Source organism: Zootoca vivipara, chromosome 11 (assembly GCF_963506605.1).
Source record: "Zootoca vivipara chromosome 11, rZooViv1.1, whole genome shotgun sequence".
In the NCBI taxonomy this organism is placed as follows: Eukaryota; Metazoa; Chordata; class Lepidosauria; order Squamata; family Lacertidae; genus Zootoca; species Zootoca vivipara.
Genome location: NC_083286.1, coordinates 51,439,917 through 51,462,029, shown reverse-complemented (window position 1 = coordinate 51,462,029; position 22,113 = coordinate 51,439,917). Strand labels below are relative to the sequence as shown.

Genomic DNA, 22,113 nt, shown 5'->3' with positions numbered 1-22,113 from the left:
GGGTTGGACTGGATGGCCCTTGTGGTCTCTTCCAACTCTATGATTCTATGATTCAATACACTGCTGCTTAAATATCCAAACGAAAAGCAATTGCGTAACAAGAAAACTGCTGGATTGCTATTTTGAAAAAAAGTCTTACTTTGCTGAAACAGCTTTAGAGGCCTTTGGTCTCGACTGGCTGGAATAGAATTCCACTTTGTACTTTAGTTCTTTGTTCTGGAAGTGGGAGGTAAGAATAAACATGGTTTATTTCATCCGAGTGCAAAATATTAAGCTAAGTCAGGTAGAGTACATGCCAAACTCATTTATCTAAATGGTAGTGAAAACTTTCAACTAGACAATAAGCTTGGTTAAATGATGATAATAATAATTTTATTTATTAAATTTCTATACAGTGGTACCTCGTTTTGCATAACCTCCAGGTTACGGAATCTTTCGGTTACAGCCGCGGCAAACCCAGAAGTGTATACTTCCGGGTTTTGCCGCGCGCGCATGCGCAGAAGCGCTCTGTGCATCGCAAGTGTGTGTGCAGAAGGGCGCCTCCAGTTACGAAGTTTTTGGGATACGGCCAGGCCTCCGGAACGGATCCCGTTCATAACCGGAGGTACCACTGTACTGCCCTTCATCTGAGGATCACAGGGAAGTTCACAATATAAAAATACCATACCGTCCCTACAACCCATACCATGGCAACAAATGAAAACAATACCCTCCACAGTTTGAAAGGCCATAGATTGTTTAATTAGCCAAAAGCCTGGGAGAAGGGGAATGCTTTTGGCTAGCACCTAAAGATGTGTAACAAATGCATCAGGCGAGCATCTCAGGGAAGAGTATTCCACAAACAGAGGGCCTTTTGCATAGTGTTAACAACGAAATGGGATGCTACCAGGAAGGAGGAAATGCTGATTGTAGGAACTGTTAAGTTTCAGTAAAGCTCCAGCACCCCTGAGATGCTACAAACCCAGTTAGATGAACAAAGAGCAGGGCCGTCTGTTTGTCTATAGCAAAACTCTTAAAATTCCACTCCTTCAGAATTTCACATACTATAGAAACCCAGGAAAGTTTAGCGCAGCTTTTGCACCAATGTGGGAATTTACTAGTTGCACTGAACTTTCTCTACGAGGAAGCATCAAAAATATAGTTCCACTGCAATGGTTTGAAGTTCCACGGTCCAAAATTACTTGGCCTGCTTAATGAGGAGAACCACTCTCAGTTGTGCAAGAAAAAGCAACTGTAGATTTGTACAACAGGACCACAACATTACCATAAACACCCACACACAGTAATTTCTTTACCTTTGCTTGGAGTATCTCAATCTTTTCTTTCAGCCCTTCTATTCTTTCATCTTGATGTTTCAGTTCGTTGTTCAGTTCTTCAATCTAAAAATAAAATACAATTGGAGAAATACAATTAGCAACAAAATATATCGGATGCAATTTTGTTAAATCACATCCCCAGGGCTATGAGAGTAGCCTGGTTTGCACGTCACTTTAAACCATATACCAGTATATACTTAAACTTTAAACCATAGTTAAACTTGGTTCAAGGAAACACTATATCAAACCATGGCTTAGTTCCCAGCAGCATAACAGCAGGAGCAGAGAAGGGCCAAAGTGCCCAGGATTTTAGCAAGTGTACATCAGCATATTACACACCATCACCTTTAATCCATAGTTAATATTAACTATGGTTTAAAGTGATGTGCAAGTGAAGCACTGTTTTCTGGTTCCTCACTTCTCTGAGTATATGACTGGGGTAGATTTCTATACTGTCAGCTTTCTTAAGAGTAGAGAGTACAGTGGTACCTCGGTTTAAGTACACAATTGGTTCCGGAAGTCTGTACTTAACCTGAAGCAAACTTTCCCATTGAAAGTAATGGAAAGTAGATTAATCCGTTCCAGACGGGTCCACGGAGTACTCCATCTGAAGCGTACTTAACCTGAAGCGAACTTTCCCACTGAAAGTAATGGAAAGTGGATTAATCTGTTCCAGACGGGTCCGCGGAGTACTTAAACTGAAAGTACTCAAACCAAAGCGTACTTAAACAGAGGTATGACTGTACGTGACATGAGTACTTGTAGGGTCACGTTCTCTTTGCATGTGCAATATTTGAATGTAGATTTGAATACATTTGGCTGGAGTTTCCACCAGTGTAATCCAACACCCCCTTACATTTCCTCTGCTCCAAATACAGCTAAACTAAATGTGGACTCTGTACGGCAATTAGCACCACAAGCTAGTGATTCCGTGCTTTTAAATGTTTCGTTGTAACATTAAAGTATATAGGCTGTCGGAAACTGTGTTTGGGGGGGGGATATTGGTCTGCTTTTGATTTTGTTATTGCTTTTATTATGTATTTTATGTTTTCATTTTGTATTGTTATGTTGTGAACCACCCTGTATTATTCGGATGGAGGGCAGCATACAAATTTAATAAATATATTAATTAAGAAGACGGCGACGACTTAGGAGATTTTGAGCAACGGGGATTGGGCCAGTGCCATCAATTGCCTCCACAGTAAATAGATCCTTGCTTGCCAGCCAGATGAAAAACTCCGACTTCACTGGCTATAATCAAAGTGACAAAATGTTCCTCTCCAGACCTCATCTAAACAGATAGAGTACTGTACATTCAAGTAGCCACCAGCTATCAAAACCGATCAAACTCCATTTAAGCAAGCCTTTCTTAGTGCTGAGATTAATGCAGTCTTCTTGGCCATGGTGACCTATTGGCCAAACAAAGTTACGTAAATAAAAATCTGGGATGCAACTGTTTCTGCAAGTCTTCCCAAGTAAACAGGTAGTGATACTCTTCTTTGACAAATCAAAGATGTGGGATCCTCCACAACAAAATGTACATACCCTTCTAAAGGACACTCCATTCCTTCTCCCCTCTGTTGTGGTTTTCTATTGTCCCCCAACAGTCAACCAACATTCCATGGCCAGCGAGAATCCTCATTCCTCACTGGGGGGATTTTCCCCTGTGAGAAAGATCCCCCCAAAAGTATTTTTTGTTCATCTGCAAACCTTGAGGACTCTCCAAGTCCACCGATATTTCCCACTTTTGTGTGTGTGTGTGTGTTTTGTTGTGCTGGTTTAGCTGCCTAGAGATCCACAGCCAGAGGACCAATTTGCTACTAGGGCATAATTAGAAGGCTCTAACCTGTTGAATCACACCGTGTAAGCTTTGGTGCTGTGAATGGATCATGTGCTCCAAGTGGCTAATTTGCTCCTGAAGTGTCGAGATCTCTGTCTGAACTTTCACACAGCTGGTAGAGAGAAGAAGGGAAAGTAAGGGCGGTTTGCATGTTGGAAAATCACTACAGGGTAGAAAACTGAAGGTTAACAAAGGTGTGGCAATCTACACAAAATCTTCATGAGCATTTTGCCTAGGAATCACAAAGCAAGATGGGTGCTGTTGCATTCAGGTCTTGCTTATGCGCTTCCCATAAGCAGGGTTTTTTTTAATAGCTGGAACTCGCTAGAACTCAGTGTCGGCATCTCTCCAGTGGGCACCATTGCCATTCTAAGAGATGGAGGTATTCATGGTGAGTTCCAGTACCTCTTTTTCTAGAAAAATAGCACTACCCTTAACCATCTTCTTGGCCACTCTGAGCACAGGATCCTGGACTATGATGAGCCTTTGGCCTCATCCAGCAGGGCTCTCCCTGGTTTTTTACAGATGCCTAGCCTCTTTTTAGGCAAGGGCCCAACACGCACAAAACATAATGTTTCACCATTACTGCAAAGTTTGTACTATCTTTGCTATTCAAAAGCTAAAGAAATGCTCATAATTTTTTTTAAAAAAGTCATGTGTTATGTGCAAACCTTGAGGTATTTTCAGCGTTTGACATCATCCCGTGTAGCTTCTTCTTTAAACAACGTTTCTTTTCTTTCAGTGTTTTCTTCTCCTAGGAAACAGCAAAGTCACAAGGCTCTCACACTCGAGGCAATATTGGTTTTTTTTTTATGAATAAAGGAGTTTCAGGGTTTCTAAGAATCACTTTGCATTTCCTATTTCTGCTTTCATTTTATGTAATGGTCCAATTTCAACTGCAACATAATTCAGCAAGCCCTCTCCCCCAAAATGATGAGAATTGTTGCAGAAGATCTGCCCAGGGCTACACATATGAACTGAGTCAAGCAACCGAGGGCATAATGACTCCGCACATATGCCTCCAGCTAGATCTGAATGAACCACCTGCTTAGCACATAACACTAAACCAAGTGTCAGGGTGACTCCCTACAGGGAGCCAGCCCCCATCATCCTGACGTCCACCTCGCCAAGCACAGAGAGCAGCAGTGGGTCTGAAGCAGCCAGAGGGGAGGGGAAAGACTCGGAGGGAGAGAGAAAGCAGCGTGAGGAACAATGGGAAAGCTCGGGGGGGGGCGGAGAGATGCAGGCAGGAGCTCAGGGATGCTGGACAGCCCTTCCACCACCTTGACAGGGAGGAGACTGAGAGGCCATCGCTCCTTCCGGCGCAAGAGTTAAGAAGAGCACCGTGACGCAGGTCAAGGGGGAGGTGTTTTGGGGTGCCCCGACTACTTTGCTGGCATAAGAACAGACGTACGCCATTGCCGGATTCTGATTCGGAATGAGAGGTCATGTTTTAAGCTGTCTCTGCACTGTAAATATTTTGCTCAATAAAGTCTTTAAAGACAAATTGGACTCAATCAGAGTTACTCTAGAGTAGCCACGACCACCAAGGTTTATCAAACGATGGCTTGGATATATGTTCAAACCCAGCCCAGAAGCTCGACTATAGTTAACAGTCACTTGTTAGCCAAGGTTTGCAGCTGGTTTATAAACCTTAGTTAATATTAACCCTGGCTTAGCATTACATGCAAGCTCAGACCTCTTCCTTAACTATGGTGAAGGAGCCACCATCCCCTAAAACATTCAGTGGCAAAATAGAGTGTCTTGCATGGAGAGTTCTACTGTAAGAAGGTGGGGTGTAAATGAAATAAATATGGAATAAATATGAAGAAAGAAATATATGCTGGGCTGTTACCTCACTCAGCAAATCTCTCCTAGCAGTTGCAAAGCAGGGAAGATTAGCTGAATGAGATTATTACCAGCAGAAAGACCACCTGACGACTTCATAATAGGCTCGCCAGTTTTCCTCTACTATTTTCCATTGGGAAGAAGCCTCTGGAACTGTTGCAAAGCACTACACATTTAATTATTTCACATTTAAAAGTCTTCTCAATCTGACTCCTTGGCTGAGACTCTATTAATGGAATGTGATCCCATTGACTTCCAAGTTAATAACAGAACAGATGGCGATGCTTGGATTTTAAGTAATATGTTCATTGCAATCACTTCTCATTGCTAATCACTATTTACTATGAAGGAGGTGGTGATTGTTCGCTGGCAGCGCTGGAAGGATTCTGCAAAAGGGTTTTGCCAGCGTGCTTGAACGATGACAAAGAATGAGAATGGTAGGCGTTTGTAAGCTCCAAAACTCTCTCATAAACAGGCATCTTTCTACTAATTACCAATGGAGCAGCAAGATTTTTTTAAAGGCAAATTAAAGTCTCCTGTTTGCACCCTTGTTAGAAAACAGATTCTCAGCCCTCCCCCATTGTAGAGCAACTGCAAGCACAAGCTGAGGGCCGTGCAAGAATCCTCCCACACCCGGGAAACTTGCAAATATTTGTAGCTTTCCATTTCCGTTGAGAAAATTGCATATTCACTGGTGCAGAGAAATATATTTAACAGGCAGAGAACAATGATCAGATTCTTAGAAAACACACACACACACACACACACACACACACACACACACAACCCCTTTCCCCAGCAATGGCTTTTCCAACCTGCTGTGTTCAATTAAAAGTATTAATAATGCAAATGAAATGCTCAAGCAACAATCTATGGCTTTAAAAGGCAAACAGCTGCACATGCACCTTTAGTTAAAAGGAAAACGTATATCCGGAACAGACGTGGGGAACCTGATGCTTAACTCTGATTCCTATCATTCCTGAAATACTTTTTAGACATTTTTAACATATGTTGTTGTTTTCATTATTTACATTTACATACCACCTTTATAGGGACCCAGGTGGCGCTGTGGGTTAAACCACAGAGCCTAGGGCTTGCTGATCAGAAGATCAGCGGTTCGAATCCCCGCGACGGGGTGAGCTCCCATTGCTCGGTCCCTGCTCCTGCCAACCTAGCAGTTCGAAACCATGTCAAAGTGCAAGTAGATAAATAGGTACCACTCCAAGCGGGAAGGTAAACAGCATTTCTGTGCGCTGCTCTGGTTTGCCAGAAGCGGCTTAGTCATGCTGGCCACATGCCCTGGAAGCTGTACGCCGGCTCCCTCGGCCAATAACGCAAGATGAGCGCCGCAACCCCAGAGTCGGTCATGACTGGACCTAATGGTCAGGGGTCCCTTTACCTTTACCTTACCACCTTTATCTTCCAAGAATCTGAAGGTGGTGCAAATTGTTCTCCTCCTCTCTCATCCTTACAACAACCCTGTGAGGTAGGCTAGGCTAAGAGATGGTGACTGGCCCATGGTCACCCAGTGGACACCGGGGTTTACGTTGTTTAAGAATGCTTTAAAAAAATAAAAAGTAGATATGTTTGCCTCCTGAGGATGGAAGGGTAGGATATGAATCCAATCAATGAAATTATGTATCCTGTTTCTATGTTGTCCTCTGTTCTTGTCACAGTAGCAGCTAGTCATGCTGGGAGGGAGGACCATTCATTGCTACTTTTCTGCCTTGCATGATTTCATCAAGCACTACTTACAGGCTTTCAAACTAAAAATGGGGGGGGGGGGTTGTATCTTTGTTTGTTTTTGGAAGCTAGGACTCATAAGAAGCTTCTAATACCAGTTACATGTTTTGAAGGGATTGTGGTGGTGTTGGTGGTGGGGTGTCTGTGCTATTGCAGAATGAGCAGCCTGCACACATAACTGATGAAACAGATTCTCACCTCTTCCATCCTTTGCACCCGTTTCTCCAGTTCTTCAATCTGGACGTACTTCTCATGCAGTTGCACGTTCAGCTGACTGAGATGGTCTGTGCTTTGTTGCAACTTTTGTTCTTGCTCAAGCTTGCGGGCCTGCAGTACGAGAGGAGGAAGCGATGCTCAGAGATACAGTACACAGGCAACCGACTTCAGTTCATTTCACACATTGCAATCGACCACAGCTAATGGTTTACTTTGAAAGCAACCATCTGTGCAGTTTTCCTTATCTCCAGGGCAAACGAACCACAATATCTGGCTTAGTGTTATGTCCGAATTGGGAATCCTGGTTTGTTTTGCTTGAACAAACCACGACAGGTAAGCCCAGAGCAAACTTTGGTTACAAATTGTAGTTGGTTGGGCATTAAACATAGACGATCCCTGGTTTTGAACCACACTTAGGCCTCATCCACACTTCCGTTTGTCTGGCATTTTCTAGGCATGGATCTGAGCAGTTTTGCCTTTGACCTGCTGCTTTCTCCAGAAAACCTGCTCTTTAGTGCAATATCTGAACAACTCATGGGTGCCGTGCTGCCAACCCCTTTCTCACTACCTATTCAAAGCAGCCAGCAGTCACTGCTTAACCATGCAAGATCATACCTTCATTACGTGAATAGCCCCTTCGTGCCTTTTCTTGAGCTCTTCCGAGCGCTTCTTGTAATCCTCCTGGAGTTTATGCGATAAGTTCTTCATAGACTCTGTGCCCGCTGCCCTCAAAGCGTCAAGCTGGAGACGACCAATATGCAAAAATTACTTATCTAGGATGTTGTTGGCCATCCAGTCCCAACAAGTCAGGGTAGATGGCAGCAGTGTAAAATAGATGCATGTGTAAAATGGGTATATTAAGACGAAACAACAGCAAGCAAAACCCCTGTAATATTCCAAACCAAAGCTGGACAGCATACCAGGTTAAAATTCTGCCTTAAAAAAGCAAAGGAAGGGGGGATTTGAAGCTTGCTTTCTGTGGTGCATGGGTTGGAGATTCTCCACCTCTGCTGTGTCTCATCTTTGAGGGATTCTGGATTATCTCTGCTTCCCAAGGCACCTAAGTCATTTGCATGGGCATCAAACAGAAGGGAAACTGTACTATTTCTGTTCAGGCGTTTGCCTGAAAACATGCTGAGGCAGGCGTATTAGAGGCCACCCCCAAATTCTGGAAAATGTCTTTTGAAGATACTGGGGGAGGGGAGAGAAAGATCAGTTGCATGAGCTGCCTTAACCTCATGCAACCATTGGATACAACTTACTATCTTAGGAAACTAGAGGACAGCATCAGATCCTTTGCCATCTCTGCTTAGCACCTGGGAGCTTAAAGGTATTCTTAGCTGCAATAGTTGGCTACCACCACCAGGTGGCAGCCAAAGTGGAAGAGAGACAATAGGAAGAGAATCCACACTCCATCTAGACCAGACATCCCCAAACTTCGGCCCTCCAGATGTTTTGGGACTACAACTCCCATCATCCCTTACCACTGGTCCTGCTAGCTAGAGATGATGTGAGTTGTAGTCCCAAAACATCTGGAAGGCCGAGTTTGCCTATTCCTGATCTAGACTAGGGTTGCCATATTTCAAAAAGTAAAAACAAGGACACGCCAATTTTTTTTAAATTTTTATTTTTAAAAGGAAACCATCTTTTGGAAATTCCCCCCGGATGTCAAATCCACCTTTGAAATTCTGGTAATGTCAGGGAAAGTGTGGACACATGGCAGCCCTAATCTAGACAGCTGAAACTTCTTGTTAACATTCTCTCTCTCTCTCTCTCTCTCTCTCTCTCTCTCTCTCTCTCTCTCTCTCTCTGTGTGTGTGTGCACGCACGGCACGCACGAACACACACACACACTCATGGACACCCACAGTTGTGCACATATCCATCTCTGCATATATGTGCATGCAAGCTGCTCTTGAAAAGCAGTTGACTCAAAATGTGGCAAGGATACTTTAAATTGCAACATAACAGATAAAATATCCAAGTACTGTATGTATTACTGTATTAGTTGCCTCTGCAGGCAGCTATGGAGTATGGAGACTATGGAGTATGGAGACTAACTGAGAGGGCGAGGCTGGGCAGGAGAGGTTCATTGATGTCACGGTTGGAAATTTAGACTGCCTTTATTTTATTTTTTATTTTTTTACCTTCCTCCTACGTAATACTCTCTTGGTTGTACAGCTGTTTGGACTCCCTGTCCTCCACTTTCACCTTAAATTCATCTGTCCTGCTCTGGAAAGCCCAGGCTGTCCAGTAAACACCGGAAAGAGCTATTCAACTGCATCTGGGGGTTGCCAAGCAACTAAGAAGAGTGTGCCCATCTTCCTCCCAGACCTGCTTTTAAAAAAAAACAGCTGGGGCTTTAAGTTAAAACGGTGGCAACACTAGCATTGGTGGGGGGGGGGCAAGCAAGCAAGCTTTCAAAAGCCCAGTCCCTACCGTGTGTTTACTTCTAATATTTTGCAGCTATGTCCATTATGCTCCACAGCAATCTTGAGTTTCAACACTTCAGCACTTCTAATATTTTGCAGCTATGTCCATTATGCTCCACAGCAATCTTGAGTTTCAACACAGATCCTCACACGGTGGCTCCAGACACTGCCAAGCTAATGCAAAGCACACCATTCCTTGCACATTCAAGGCCAGGGGCTAGTACGGTAGCTTATGCAAACTCTTGATGGGGTTGCTTCCACTGCCGTCCATGAGAACATGAGACAAGCCCCCTTTGGAAGAGGCCAAAGGCCCATCTCATCCAGCATTTTGTTATCACAGTGGCCGACCAGTGGCCAAATGTTCCTGGATCATACCATTTCAAACTGCCGTGGGTTGAGGAAAAAAATTGCACGATTGAATGCTCGCCCACAAGAAAGAAATGTAGATGTACCAGCATGAAACCAGCATACAAGGAAGGAGATTACGTATCTCGGTTTTGGTCTGCAAATGCCACTCCCCCATATTGCCCCTCTTGGCAATGCTACCACTGAGTGAAGTCAGAGTATTTATGACCCTCCAGAAATCCTTCTTGGCAATGCCCCCCTCACCTTCTCACCCCATCAGTGCCAGCGATCTCTATCTATTGGCACTAGCTAAATTCCTTCATTTCTTTCCAGCATTTTAACAACAACAACAACAACAACAACAACAACAACAACAACAACAATTACTTTTGTACCCTGCACATCTGGCTGGGGTGGAATCTGCACATATATTTAAAAAAACACTGTGAAAATGCTTTTTTTTTAAAAAAAAGTTTATATATAATTTGCCATTAGCTCACCATCGCCATCTGGTGTCACATTTGTATAATGCACTTAAAACATTATATTTGCAGCTGTATAGCTGAGTCCTAGGTTCCCCCAGCCACTCTGGCCTACTTCCAACCAATATAAAATCATAATAAAACATAAAACATTAAAAAAACTTCCTGATACAGGCAGGGCTGCCTTCAGATGTCTTCTAAAAGTCAGACAGGTGTTTATTTCCTTGACATCTGATGGGAGGGTGTTCCACAGGGCAGGTGCCACTACCAAGAAGGCCCTCTGCTTGGTTCCCTGTAACCTCACTTCTCACAGTGAGGGAACCGCCAGAAGGCCTTCGGTGCTGGACCTCAGTGTCCAGGCTGAACGATGGGGGTGGAGATGCTCCTTCAGGTATACTGGGCTGAGGCCGTTTGGGGCTTTAAAGGTCAGCACCAACACTTTGAATTGTGCTCAGAAATGCACTGGGAGCCAGAGTAGATCCTTTAGGACTGGTTTTATATGGTCCCGTCGGCAGCTCCCAGTCACTAGACTAGCTGCCACATTCTGGATTAGTTGTAATTTCCAAGTCACCTTCAAAGGTAGCCCCACATAGAGCACATTGCAGTAGTTCAAGCAGGAGCCAGTATGACTATATGTCTATATGAACTACACTCTGGAAAATGAGCTATTTTGACTGCTTTGTTTATCCGCCCCTTCTCTCTCCATTTTATTGTATTTTAAACTCTCCTTACGCACCCTGAGATCATCCATGATGAAGTGTGGGATACAGATTCTAAACAAACAAGTGAAGCATTGGCCTCGATTGTTTCTTCCCAAGGTCTAACTTTTCATATGCAAGATGTGTTTTACCCTGCGGAGCATTCAAATGTGCAATCTCCCTGTGCTCCAGAAACAGGTCTGACACCTCAGCCGTTTGCATATTCTAGTCCTCTCAATTTCAAAACCGACAAGGAACCAAAAATATTTTGCAGAACTAAGCTGAAACATAAACGAGATTTCTTTGTAGGCAAGGACACAGAAATACTTATTTTACACGGAGAAACATGGACACACCTTGATCTTTAAAATTTCATTTTCCTTATTCACACGTGACAGTTCCTGTTCTGCTTTGTTCATCTTTTCCACTGTCTCCTTGTAGCTGGAGGAGAGGGCGTTGGGATCAGGTTGCAATTCAGATCCTTCAGAATAAGGCTAATATGAAATCATGTTAATGATGGTCAATTTCCCCCCATTTCATTATCATTCTGCGGACTCATTCTGCTTCAGATTAATTGGATTCAGAATTAACATATGCTGTCGTTTTCACTTCGCATCTGCTTTGCTTCTACAGGTTATGGGTGTGCATAAGCTCATGTGTTTATTAAAGCACAACAAAGGGAACCTTAATGTGATTGCACTAGCGCTTCACGATTGTATTCCAAACTGAGATTTAACCAAGGAACATATAAAGTCTGAGTGCTCCACAAACTATATATGTGTGTTTTGGAAAGTGTTTGCTTGCCCACTATGCATTTGGCCACCTGGTAAGCTATCACGACCAAATAATGGTTCCTAAAATCAAGCTGCAAGTTTTTGTCTATCTTTGGATACAATTGGGCACCATTTTGAATCAAGATGGCAGACTGCATCTTTCAAAACTGCACTGCTGCTTACCACTGATTTCAAAGCGGCACTGATTTTTCTGCTTTCTTAGAGTTCCTGAACCGTGTCAGGTAAAGGCTGCTAGTAACCTATAAAGGGAGGTGGAGGGAACTAAAATCTGTGGGGAAACTGCTCACATTCTGTGGTTTGAACAAAGTCGTGTTGATGACCAATGCATCTGTGCCACTCTGGACACAAAATGAGGTCATTCAGTACCCCAAAATCCAAGGGGGTTGTTAAGACATGTACAAAGGGTAAAAGTAAAGGGACCCCTGACCGTTAGGTCCAGTCGTAGATGACTCTGGGGCACTCATCTCACTTTACTGGCCGAGGGAGCCGGCGTACAGCTTCTGGGTCATGTGGCCAGCATGACTAAGCCGTTTACCTTCCCACAGGCAAACCTATTTATCTACTTGCACTTTGATGTGCTTTTGAACTGCTAGGTGGGCAGGAGCAGGGACCAAGCAACGGGAGCTCACCCCATCACGGGGATTCGAACTGCTGACCTTCTGATCGGCAAACCCTAGGACATGTGTAAGTCACCCTAATTAACACAGAGAGGGGCCATAACTCAGTACTGGAAGGAGCACGTGCTTTGCAGGCAGAAGGTTCTAGACTAAATTTTTGTTGGCATCCCTAATTAAAGAGAGAGGATATCAGTGTCTTCTGCTTGAGACCCAGGGGGAGTGGCTGCAAGTCAGAGTAAGCAATACTGGGCCAGATGGAAAAGCCACCTAACCTTGTATGCATCAGCTTCCTGTGACATTAACACAGAGGCAATTGGCAGACAGGCATCATTGGCGTTCCCAAGATTACTTCTGCAAGCCAAAGGGTCTTGCCCTGTCCTCATCTCCACATTGAAGTGAGACCTAAGAGTGTTTATATTTTACACACACACACACAACAATAAAAAATCATATTCTATTTGCTCAGCTCCCTGGGGTTTCATATCTGAAAGCATTAGCACAATAGACCTGATAAATAACAGCTTTTGATTCCCCCAGGAAGATATTATCTGCCTGCAAGATTAATTAGCGCTTGGAACTCTGCATCAGGCAGCAAAGCCATTCTGCCTAGGTTTGCAGATCAGCGGCAGTAGACAGCAAAAAGCCACACACAATTCCCTAACATTCATGGTGAACATTCATCTTGCCTTGTGTTCTGAGAGGCCTGTGACCTCCTGGTTAACAAGCAGCCTGATCCTCTAGCATCAGCTTCTCAGGACAATTGGCGAGTCCTGGCTTTTTGCCAGCACAACAGTAGAAATTGAATTATTTGGTCATTGCTTTCAAAAATCTGCAGGGAAGATTCCTGAAAACTCAGAAAGTTGGCTTATACTGAGTCAGACCATCAGTCCATCCAGCTCAGCCTTTTCTACACTGGCTGGCTGTGACTCTCCAGGGTTTCAAGCACAGAGCCTCTCCTAGAACTAATGGAAGATGCTGAGGTTTGGGAGCTTCTGCATGCAAGTCAGATGCTCTGCCAATGAGCTATGGCCCTTCCCACACTGGCGGACGTGGGTCTTTAAATTTTCAGAGGCCAAAAATTGGCACCCCCGCCTGTCAACTTCCATTCTGCTCAATTCACCATGTTGCAAAGCCCCACAGCGCCCGGTGTGGCAGGACCAGTCGCGTTGCTCAAAGAGTGGGCATCAGTCAGCAAGCGCCTTCTTATTCTACAACAGGGGTGAGGATCTGATTCAGCCAAGGGCCGCACTCCTCTCTTGGCCAAGGGCCACATGCCAGTGGCAGGCAGGTCTAGAGGAAAAAGTTAGTGGAGCAACAGGTGTGTCTCCCATGTAAGAGGCGTGCATATAAAGGAGCTGCTTGTCAGTGGAAAAGACTCCCTTGAAAGGTGGTGGACTCTTCTTCCTTGGAGGTTTGTAAGCAGAGGTTGGATGGTTATCTATCATGTATGATCTAGTTGAAATCCCTGCATTGGAGTCCCTTCCATTTCCTACATTCTACAATTCTCTGTGTCTGTCCTTCAAGAGGTATTACCAGAATTCAAGAGCACATTGCAGGCAAGCAGAAGCATTTGAGGATGGCCAATGATCAATGTGACCTGCAGTGGCAGGAGAAACACAAGGGCCAGACAAAAAAGCCTGGAGGGACACATTCGGACCCCGGGCCTGAGGTTCCTCACCACTGCTCTACAAAGAAGGTGACTGTCATGCACACTGCAAGGTAACCAAACACAACGTAGCCCTTGTATTATACATTTTAAGCACAAAAAGTCTTCCAAACCTTTGAATCCACCATGATGTTTCCAACCCCAGGACTTGAGTCATTTCTACACAGCAGAGGCTGAACTTTTGCTAGCGTCGATCTAATCTGCAGGAGGAAAGCAAAAGGAGTCACATCATTGATGTTCTGTTCTTAGAAGTCAAAGGCAGCAATCCTTTCTACGTGCTTACCTGGTAAAGGTAAAGGGACCCCTGACCATTAGGTCCAGTTGCGGATGACTCTGGGGTTGCGGCGCCAAGGGAGCCAGTGTTTGTCGCAGACAGCTTCCAGGTCATGTGGCCAACATGACCAAGCTGCTTCTGGAGAACCAGAGCAGCGCACGGAAACGCTGTTTACCTTCCCACCGGAGCGGTCCCTATTTATCTACTTGCACTTTGACATGCTCTCGAACTGCTAGGTGGGCAGGAGCTGGGACCGAACAACGGGAGCTCACCCCATCACGGGGATTCGAACCACCGACCTTCTGATCGGCAAGCCCTAGGCTCTGTGGTTTAGACCACAGCGCCACTCGTGTCCGCTTACCTGGTAGTAAAGCCCTATTTGACACAATGGGGCTTACCTCTATGTAGACATGCATAGGATTACACCGTGGACAAATTCAGTTCAAATCTTTCACCAAATCTCATATACCATACCAAAAAGTGGCCTTAATGGCATTTTTTAAAAAGCTTCGGTTTTCTTTTTTAGATAGGGTTGCTGTATTTCACGAGGTAAAAATCTGGCCACAAAAAGCTGTGGGCTACCCACACCAGAGCCAGAGCGAAAACCCAAAATTCAAGACATTTGTTTTAAAATGTAGAATTCCCCCAGATGGGCATGTAGGACCCCCAAAAGAGGACATGTCTGGGAATTCCTGGACGTATGGCAACCCTATGTTTGGATAACTTCAGAGTGCCTTGAAAATGAAATTCAAGAGTATTTATGCTCCAGTTTCTCTACACATCTTTCTAATTCATAGGCTGTCAATACCCATTTGAGCCACAATTACATCACAAGCATCCACCCCAAAAACACTGGTGAAGCACAGAGACAATATTTTGACGTCATTCTCTGAAATTATTTCTGATTGATCTGAGTAGCATTCCACCATATAAATTGAGAAATGCCCCACACTATACAACAAAAAGCAACAACCTCAAGCTTTGTCACCATGCATATCAGCCTTCCCCAACCTGGTGCCCTCCAGATGTTGTTGGACTATGGCTCCCATCATCCCTGGCCATTGGTCATGCTGGCTGTGGCAGATGTAAGTTGGAGTCCAACAACTTCTAAGAGGGCACCCGGATGAGGAAGACTGGTGTACACTAAACAAGGGAACATGACTTCTGCAAATTCTCTGGCAAGCCTACCAGTAAGATACACCTGCTTCCAAACAGCTAAAGAGTCACATTTTATTTTACACTAGCTGGTCCTGCCACACATTGCTGTGGCTAATCCCTGTGACTGCCACCACCCTGTGTCGATCCATGATGTATTCCCCCCACCACGGGTTTTCCCTGTGATTTTCCCCAACCTGTCCCGTCCGTCCCATGACATATCACACCCTCTCTTCCCCACACCCCGGATCACCCCTGTGACTGGCCCCACCGTGTCCTGACCTATCTTGTCCCCTCCTCCCCCAACCCCCACCCAGGCGAGTCAGTACCTCCATTCGGCCTAGTCTGTAAAGGCTTCGGTCTTGTATGTAAATGGCAGCTGAGGTGCTGTTGAGAGGAAAGGTTCTATAGGTGTAGTACCAGTGTAGCCACCGCTAGAGGGTGCTGGTTTGCAACCTGGTTCTTTTCCTGAGTGGTGCGTTCTGGAACAGGGGTTTTTGAGGGCTTCACCTGGCGGAGGTGTGGCATCTGTCTTTGAAAACCTTATAAGAGCCTTCGGACATTCACTTTGGACGTTGTGTTCAAATCTGAATGTAATCAGTGAAGTGGTTTCGGAGAAAAGAGGATAATGACCCACATGCCCAGTTTACATTTTTATATACATTTTCAGGTGTGAAATGACGAGATCATGGACAGTCTCGCCCAGTCAAAGCGCTCCAGAACGCTGCTGATTTGTGGCATGTTGTGAGATATTCATGGGCATCTCGTTGGCCACTGTGAGAACAGAATGCTGGACTAGAAAGGCCTGATTCAGTGGGCTCTCCTTAAGTTCTCTATGTCCACAGACAAGACATTGTAGTCCAACAAGATCTGAGAAGCACCATGTCAGCTGCCTTGAGCTAGCCTATCAGCATTTGTCAGCCTGGTCAAAGTTCAAGGATAATGGACGAGGAAGCTCCACAATATCTGGAGAGAGCACCACATTGGCTACTCCAGGGCTAGATGGCAGAGTGCTGTGGCTCTGCATAAGGCAGCGTTAATACACCCATGTGAAACATCATACCTGTTTGATATATTCAGTTTCTTCAGTCACCTCCGATGCAGTGGATCCATACAGGAGATAATTCCCCTCTGTGCCTCTGTCCTCTCTCAAAACATGCCGTGTCACCACTAGAGTGGTAGTCATTATCCGGGCTTTTGGGTGACCTGCATCCAAAGATTGCAAGTGTTGATTAAAAAGACTTATTAAACATGGCAATGGTTCAAACCAGTGGACTTAATAGGGACGTGATTAAAAATGGGCATTGCAACAGGTAACCCTGGAAATCTGGGTGCTTCAAAGTGAATCATGACGAAGGTGGGTCACTTGGGAGCTTGTCATGCACTAATATAAGACATTATCCATGTCGACTCCCAAACCTCATGGGGGCTTTGATTTAAAAAAAATTAATGGTTTAGGCTCAACATAATCCAATGATACTCCTGGGATCTTCCAAAGTAACTTGGGCTGGCTAACTGTATTCCAAGTTAGAAATGCAAAGATTCAGGCTGGAGAGTTTTCATCAGGCTTCCTGAGCCTGGTATCCTCTAGATCAGGGTTTCTCAACCTTTTTCCAACCTTCCGACTTTGTTTCTTTCCCGTGGCCCCCCTATCCTACTGGAAGAAAGGTAGCTAATTTGTTTGTAAATAGGACATGTTTTATTTATAATTTTTATAATTATATATTTTCACCTGTGGCCACTCTTGGAACATCCTGGGGGGCCCTGGTTAAGAAACACTGCTCTAGATCAGGGTCTCCAGCTGTTTTTGGACTACAATTTCCATCATCCCTGACCACTGGTCCTGCTAGCTCGGGATGATGGGTACTTGGGTAGTCCAACAACAGCTGAAGACCCAAGTTTAGGAAACCCTGCTCTAGATTATAGATCCTCTAGATTAGATTTTTTCAATCGTGTGAACTGCCCTGAGATCTACAGCTAAAGGGCTGTACACAAATTTAATAAACATCAGATTATCTGAACCTCCGTGGCCAGGCTGGCTGAAGTTGATTGATCTTACAGTGGGAAGTTCATTGTGATCTTGCAGGTTTTCCATTTGTGCTGTAGAACTGCTCAGTTATGTTACCTAGCTAACCTAGATAACACGCAACTCAGCCATGAACTCACTCCCTTTTATAACACTAGACTTGAGTCACAGAAACCAGTGGATCCAAGTGCTATTGCTTTATGCTGTCCATAAATTACCATATAGCATATATTCAACACAAAAACAGCGACAATTTGTTGTGGACAAAGGACAACTGGACATATAAAGGGCCCCATTACCTTCAGTAGCTTAGGGCCTCAGCAAACCTAAATCCGGCCCTGCATGTGGCCTGCTGATACCCCCCCCTCCCGGTTTCGGAGGTCTTTGAAACTATGCAAAGAAAACCAACACCATGCAAAGTTGTCTGCCAGAAGCAAAAGTGAAGCCTGTGCAGTGTGCAAAGATCAAGATCAGCAAACTTTTTCGAATTGCCACCAAGCTCTCTGAAAAGGCGATCATCTCTTTTCAGGCTTTTGTGTTCATTCCATTTTTTATGTACATCCAGAGGTGATGGTATCATGTACACCCACAAGCAAGGTGACATGGGTCACCTTGAATGTCAGTGAAGGCAAATGAACAGAAGGACAGTGAGGGCAGAGAAGGTTGCTACAGTGAAGTCTGAACTCACACAAATGTTCAAGTAAGCCTAGTATGCTCACTGGAAGGACAGATCGTGAAGCTGAGGCTCCAATACTTTGGCCACCTCATGAGAAGAGAAGACTCCCTGGAAAAGACCCTGATGTTGGGAAAGACTGAGGGCACTAGGAGAAGGGGAAGACAGAGGATGAGATGGTTGGACAGGGTTCTCGAAGCTACGGACATGAGTTTGACCAAACTGCGGGAGGCAGTGCAAGACAGGAGTGCCTGGCGTGCTCTGGTCCATGGGGTCACGAAGAGTCGGACACGACTAAATGACTAAACAACAACAACAAGCCTAGTATTTTCTGATAATTTGTTTGATTGCATTGGTTATCCCTATTTTAAAATGAATTTGAAATTAACAAACATCTGATGCAGCCCCAGATTCTGCAGATGGCAGACTCTGCATCCAGTGTGACCCGTGGTAGCAGCTTTGAAATCAAGCCTGCTCACAGAAGAGCATTAATATTAAGTTCAGATTTCTATGCACAGTGGAGGGGGGACCAATATTATCTTGGCTGCAGAGAAAGAGGCAGAATTCGTTTCCACATGAAGAAATCTGGCTTGAAACAGTCCCACCCCTTAACTCTTGATATCAATGATGTTTGTGTGGTACAATGGTGACATCCAGTGTTTGATGAACAAATCTCATGCCTACATGTCTATCTCTCAAATCCATCAACATTGTAACCTTGACATGCTTGCCTGCTTTAGAATTTAAAACGGAATGTAACAAAGGAGGAGGAAGGGAGAGAGGGTCACATCACAGGGTTTTGTGTAGGCTATATTTACTAGATCATTGTGCAAATACAAAGTCTAAGGTCTGGCATGGATTTTGCCATCCTGAGAATTTTTAAAGCAAGTTGCGAGCTGTGATGGAAGATGAGGAAAGCTGGAAAATATGTGGGCGAAGGGCTCTGCAACAGAAAGGGTGTGCAAAACACAGCATGTGTTTGCAAAAGTTGGTTTCGCGTAAATCTCGGTTCCACGCCGAATCCTTTGCTGGGCACTCAGTGCTATGGCAGTTGTGGCATGCAGCAAGTTGGGGCCAGGTAGAGCAAGGGGTAGTAATCAGGTGAACAGATGTGGGTGGCAGGCAATATGAGAGAGCGAGAGAAGCAGGTGTAGGACAGCCAAATTCCCAGCTTTAAAGGGACAGTCCTCTGTTTGAAGAGTTGTCCATCCCATTACCAGTTTGAGGATAAAGAAACCATAAAAAGGGAGAGCAGCTGAGAACAGCAGAGGTAACTCCAGGCATCCCCAAACTTTGGCCCTCCAGATGTTTTGGACTACAATTCCCATCTTTGCTGACCACTGGTCCTGTTAGCTAGGGATCATGGGAGTTGTAGGCCAAAACATCTGGAGGGCCGCAGTTTGGGGATGCCTGGGTAACTGCATATTGGCTTCATGACTCTGCCCAGCTATTGTGGCATAACTCTCTGGGCGAAAATCTGAAGTCTCTGACCCAATCGGCAGACCAACTTTGGTGATGTGGACGGTCATATAACAGAAAGGTAGCAGTGCTGGGCCAGTTATATAGGATGAGGACCCACATTTTTTTTTTACCTCTAATGAGGTAGGTTTTCAAGTGTCTTCAAATTAGGGCATTTTCCCCTACCCAAATTCCTCCCACTTTGCTTGAAGCCTAAAGAGCTTGCACACACACACACGAAAGTTAGCGTCATTACATACTTGTATTTGCACAGGTCATGTTGAAAGAGACGCTACACTTTCCTGAAGTGCTGTTTGATTGTAGTTTATCCTGTGAGCAAGAGTTCCAATAAATGTTGAGAGATGGAAGGAACTGAAAGGTAAAAAAAAACACAAGAGAGATGTGAGAAAGGATGATAGTTAGACAACAGGGACTCCTAGTTTGGCCCTCAATGCCGCAGAATTGCCCACCTCTGCATCAGCTCTCTCATCTCTTTGGGAACATGATAAAACTACCTTAAACTATTTGTCTAACACACAATGGTCTATATAGCCAATGTACTCCCCAGACATTGGTGGATGATCACTCCCATTTTTAACCCTAACATGTCTTTGAGATAGGTTTGCCTGAGAGATCTAGCAACTGACCCATAGTTGCCCTAGGAGCATGACAGCTGAGTGCAGATTTGCACCTGGATCTCTCACCAGTCCTTCTCCAGCACCCAAATCATTTCACCACACCGGCCTGAGTGAGTTTTTTAACCCTGGGCTATCCCATTCATGGGGACCCAGGTGGCGCTGTGGGTTTAAACCACTGAGCCTAGGGCTTGCCGATCAGAAGGTCAGCGGTTCGAATCCCTGTGACGGGGTGAGCTCCCGTTGCTCGGTCCCAGCTCCTGCCAACCTAGCAGTTCGAAAGCACATCAAAAGTGCAAGTAGATAAATAGGGGACCGCTACAGCAGGAAGGTAAACGGCGTTGCCATGTGCTGCTCTGGTAGAAGCGGCTTTGTCATGCTGACCACATGACCTGGAAGCTATACGCCGGCACCCTCGGCCAATAATGCGAGATGAGCACGCAACCCCAGAGTCGGTCACGACTGGACCTAATGGTCAGGGGTCCCCTTTACCTTTACCCTTTATCCCATTCATAGAGCAGATAGTTTTTTAGCCACAATGCTACACTAGCTTCCTATTAGAGGACACAGCTCTATACATTGCACATTCTCTTCCCAGAACAAGGCTTCGCCAGTGAGAGTGGCAACATGGCAATATCCAAGAACCATTGCAGTGACTCAAGTCCAAGGCTAAAGGCTGGAACAAGGTCCATTCATCCTATGGATACACTGGCCTTGCCAGTAACCATTTTCTTTTATAGGGCAGAAGAGGGTGGGGGGGGAAAGATCCCAAAACCCAAGACAGGTGCCATTTAAAACACTAATCCAAGCCCAAATACTGTCACCTATGAGCTCCAGGTATGTTTTCTCATCCCAGGATATTACTGTCGTCACCTGGGCACACCCTGCAGTTATCACACGATTTTGTGTCCTCTTTAATGATGAACAAGAAGGCAACAGTCATAGAAGGTGTCATCAGAGTAGATGAGACCTGTCTTGTGTCTCTGGAACAATGAGTCACACAGCTGACACAAGATAGTATTTTGGGGAAATTCTGAATATTTGCTCAAGGCCGACAACAACAAAACAGAACAGAAAGTGTATCGATGTGATAAGAGCCACAGGTGAGCCTTGGGACTAGATGACTCTTGGGGTCCCTTCCAACTCTTATAATTTTGTGACTTAGGTGGTTTTTGAAGGAGGACAGACAACTTTAAAGGACACAATTCCTAACTGAGCTTTTATTTTGCAGCATTTCTGAATTGCTATACCTCTGAATGGAGGAATGGCTGTTACCTTGGCTTTCCAGGAAGATTTGACTGATCAAAGTTGTAAAGAAAATGCTGGACCAACAACCACTCCAAGGCAAATAACAACTGCAGCTGTAATGAATCTTCACTATTTTTATACCATCCTCACCAACAAAACAAATGGCTTCCCATTTGCAACCCAAGAAGAAAAAATGGAAAGGTAACAATAGCAAGAGACAGGAAGGCATGCTGATAGGGTGCCACAATTGCATCTTCATCAACGACAAAAATGATAGTTTTTTAATTTAAGAAAATGCACTTGTTATTTCACATGCATATATAGAAATAATAATGTTAAATGCACATAATATGCAGCCATGCTGCTGCATTCTGTAGTACCTGCAGCTTCTGAACCAGCCTTAAGGGCAGCACCATATAGACTGCACTGCAATAATCCCATTTTGAGGTTATTGGTGTCAAGGAGCACCTAGTCACCTGCAGCCAATGTGCACGTTCACCATCTCAGTGGGAACTAAGCTGCAGTTTATGCAGAGGAATGGCATTCCAAGAGAACAAGCAGAATATGCCCACATACTTGTCTAACCAAAAACAAACAAACAAACACACCCCACCAACTCTTCATCTGAGTGTTACAGATTGCTGAAC

At 44.7% G+C, this 22,113-nt stretch overlaps 1 protein-coding gene across 1 annotated transcript in view; it reads right to left on the bottom strand.

The window, feature by feature from the left end:
* The window catches only part of CCDC68 (coiled-coil domain containing 68), a 29,217-nt gene that overhangs the window by 4,768 nt on the left and 2,336 nt on the right, over positions 1 to 22,113 (bottom strand). Inside the window, exons 2-11 of the mRNA XM_035100522.2 lie at positions 19,844 to 19,955; positions 16,490 to 16,632; positions 14,111 to 14,197; positions 11,277 to 11,414; positions 7,579 to 7,704; positions 6,946 to 7,074; positions 3,828 to 3,910; positions 3,163 to 3,268; positions 1,296 to 1,379; positions 140 to 216 (exon numbers count right to left, since the gene is read on the bottom strand). Coding sequence (XP_034956413.2) covers positions 140 to 216; positions 1,296 to 1,379; positions 3,163 to 3,268; positions 3,828 to 3,910; positions 6,946 to 7,074; positions 7,579 to 7,704; positions 11,277 to 11,414; positions 14,111 to 14,197; positions 16,490 to 16,632; positions 19,844 to 19,862 — 992 coding nt within the window. The 5' untranslated portion in view covers positions 19,863 to 19,955. The remainder of the gene's footprint in view (positions 1 to 139; positions 217 to 1,295; positions 1,380 to 3,162; positions 3,269 to 3,827; positions 3,911 to 6,945; positions 7,075 to 7,578; positions 7,705 to 11,276; positions 11,415 to 14,110; positions 14,198 to 16,489; positions 16,633 to 19,843; positions 19,956 to 22,113) is intronic.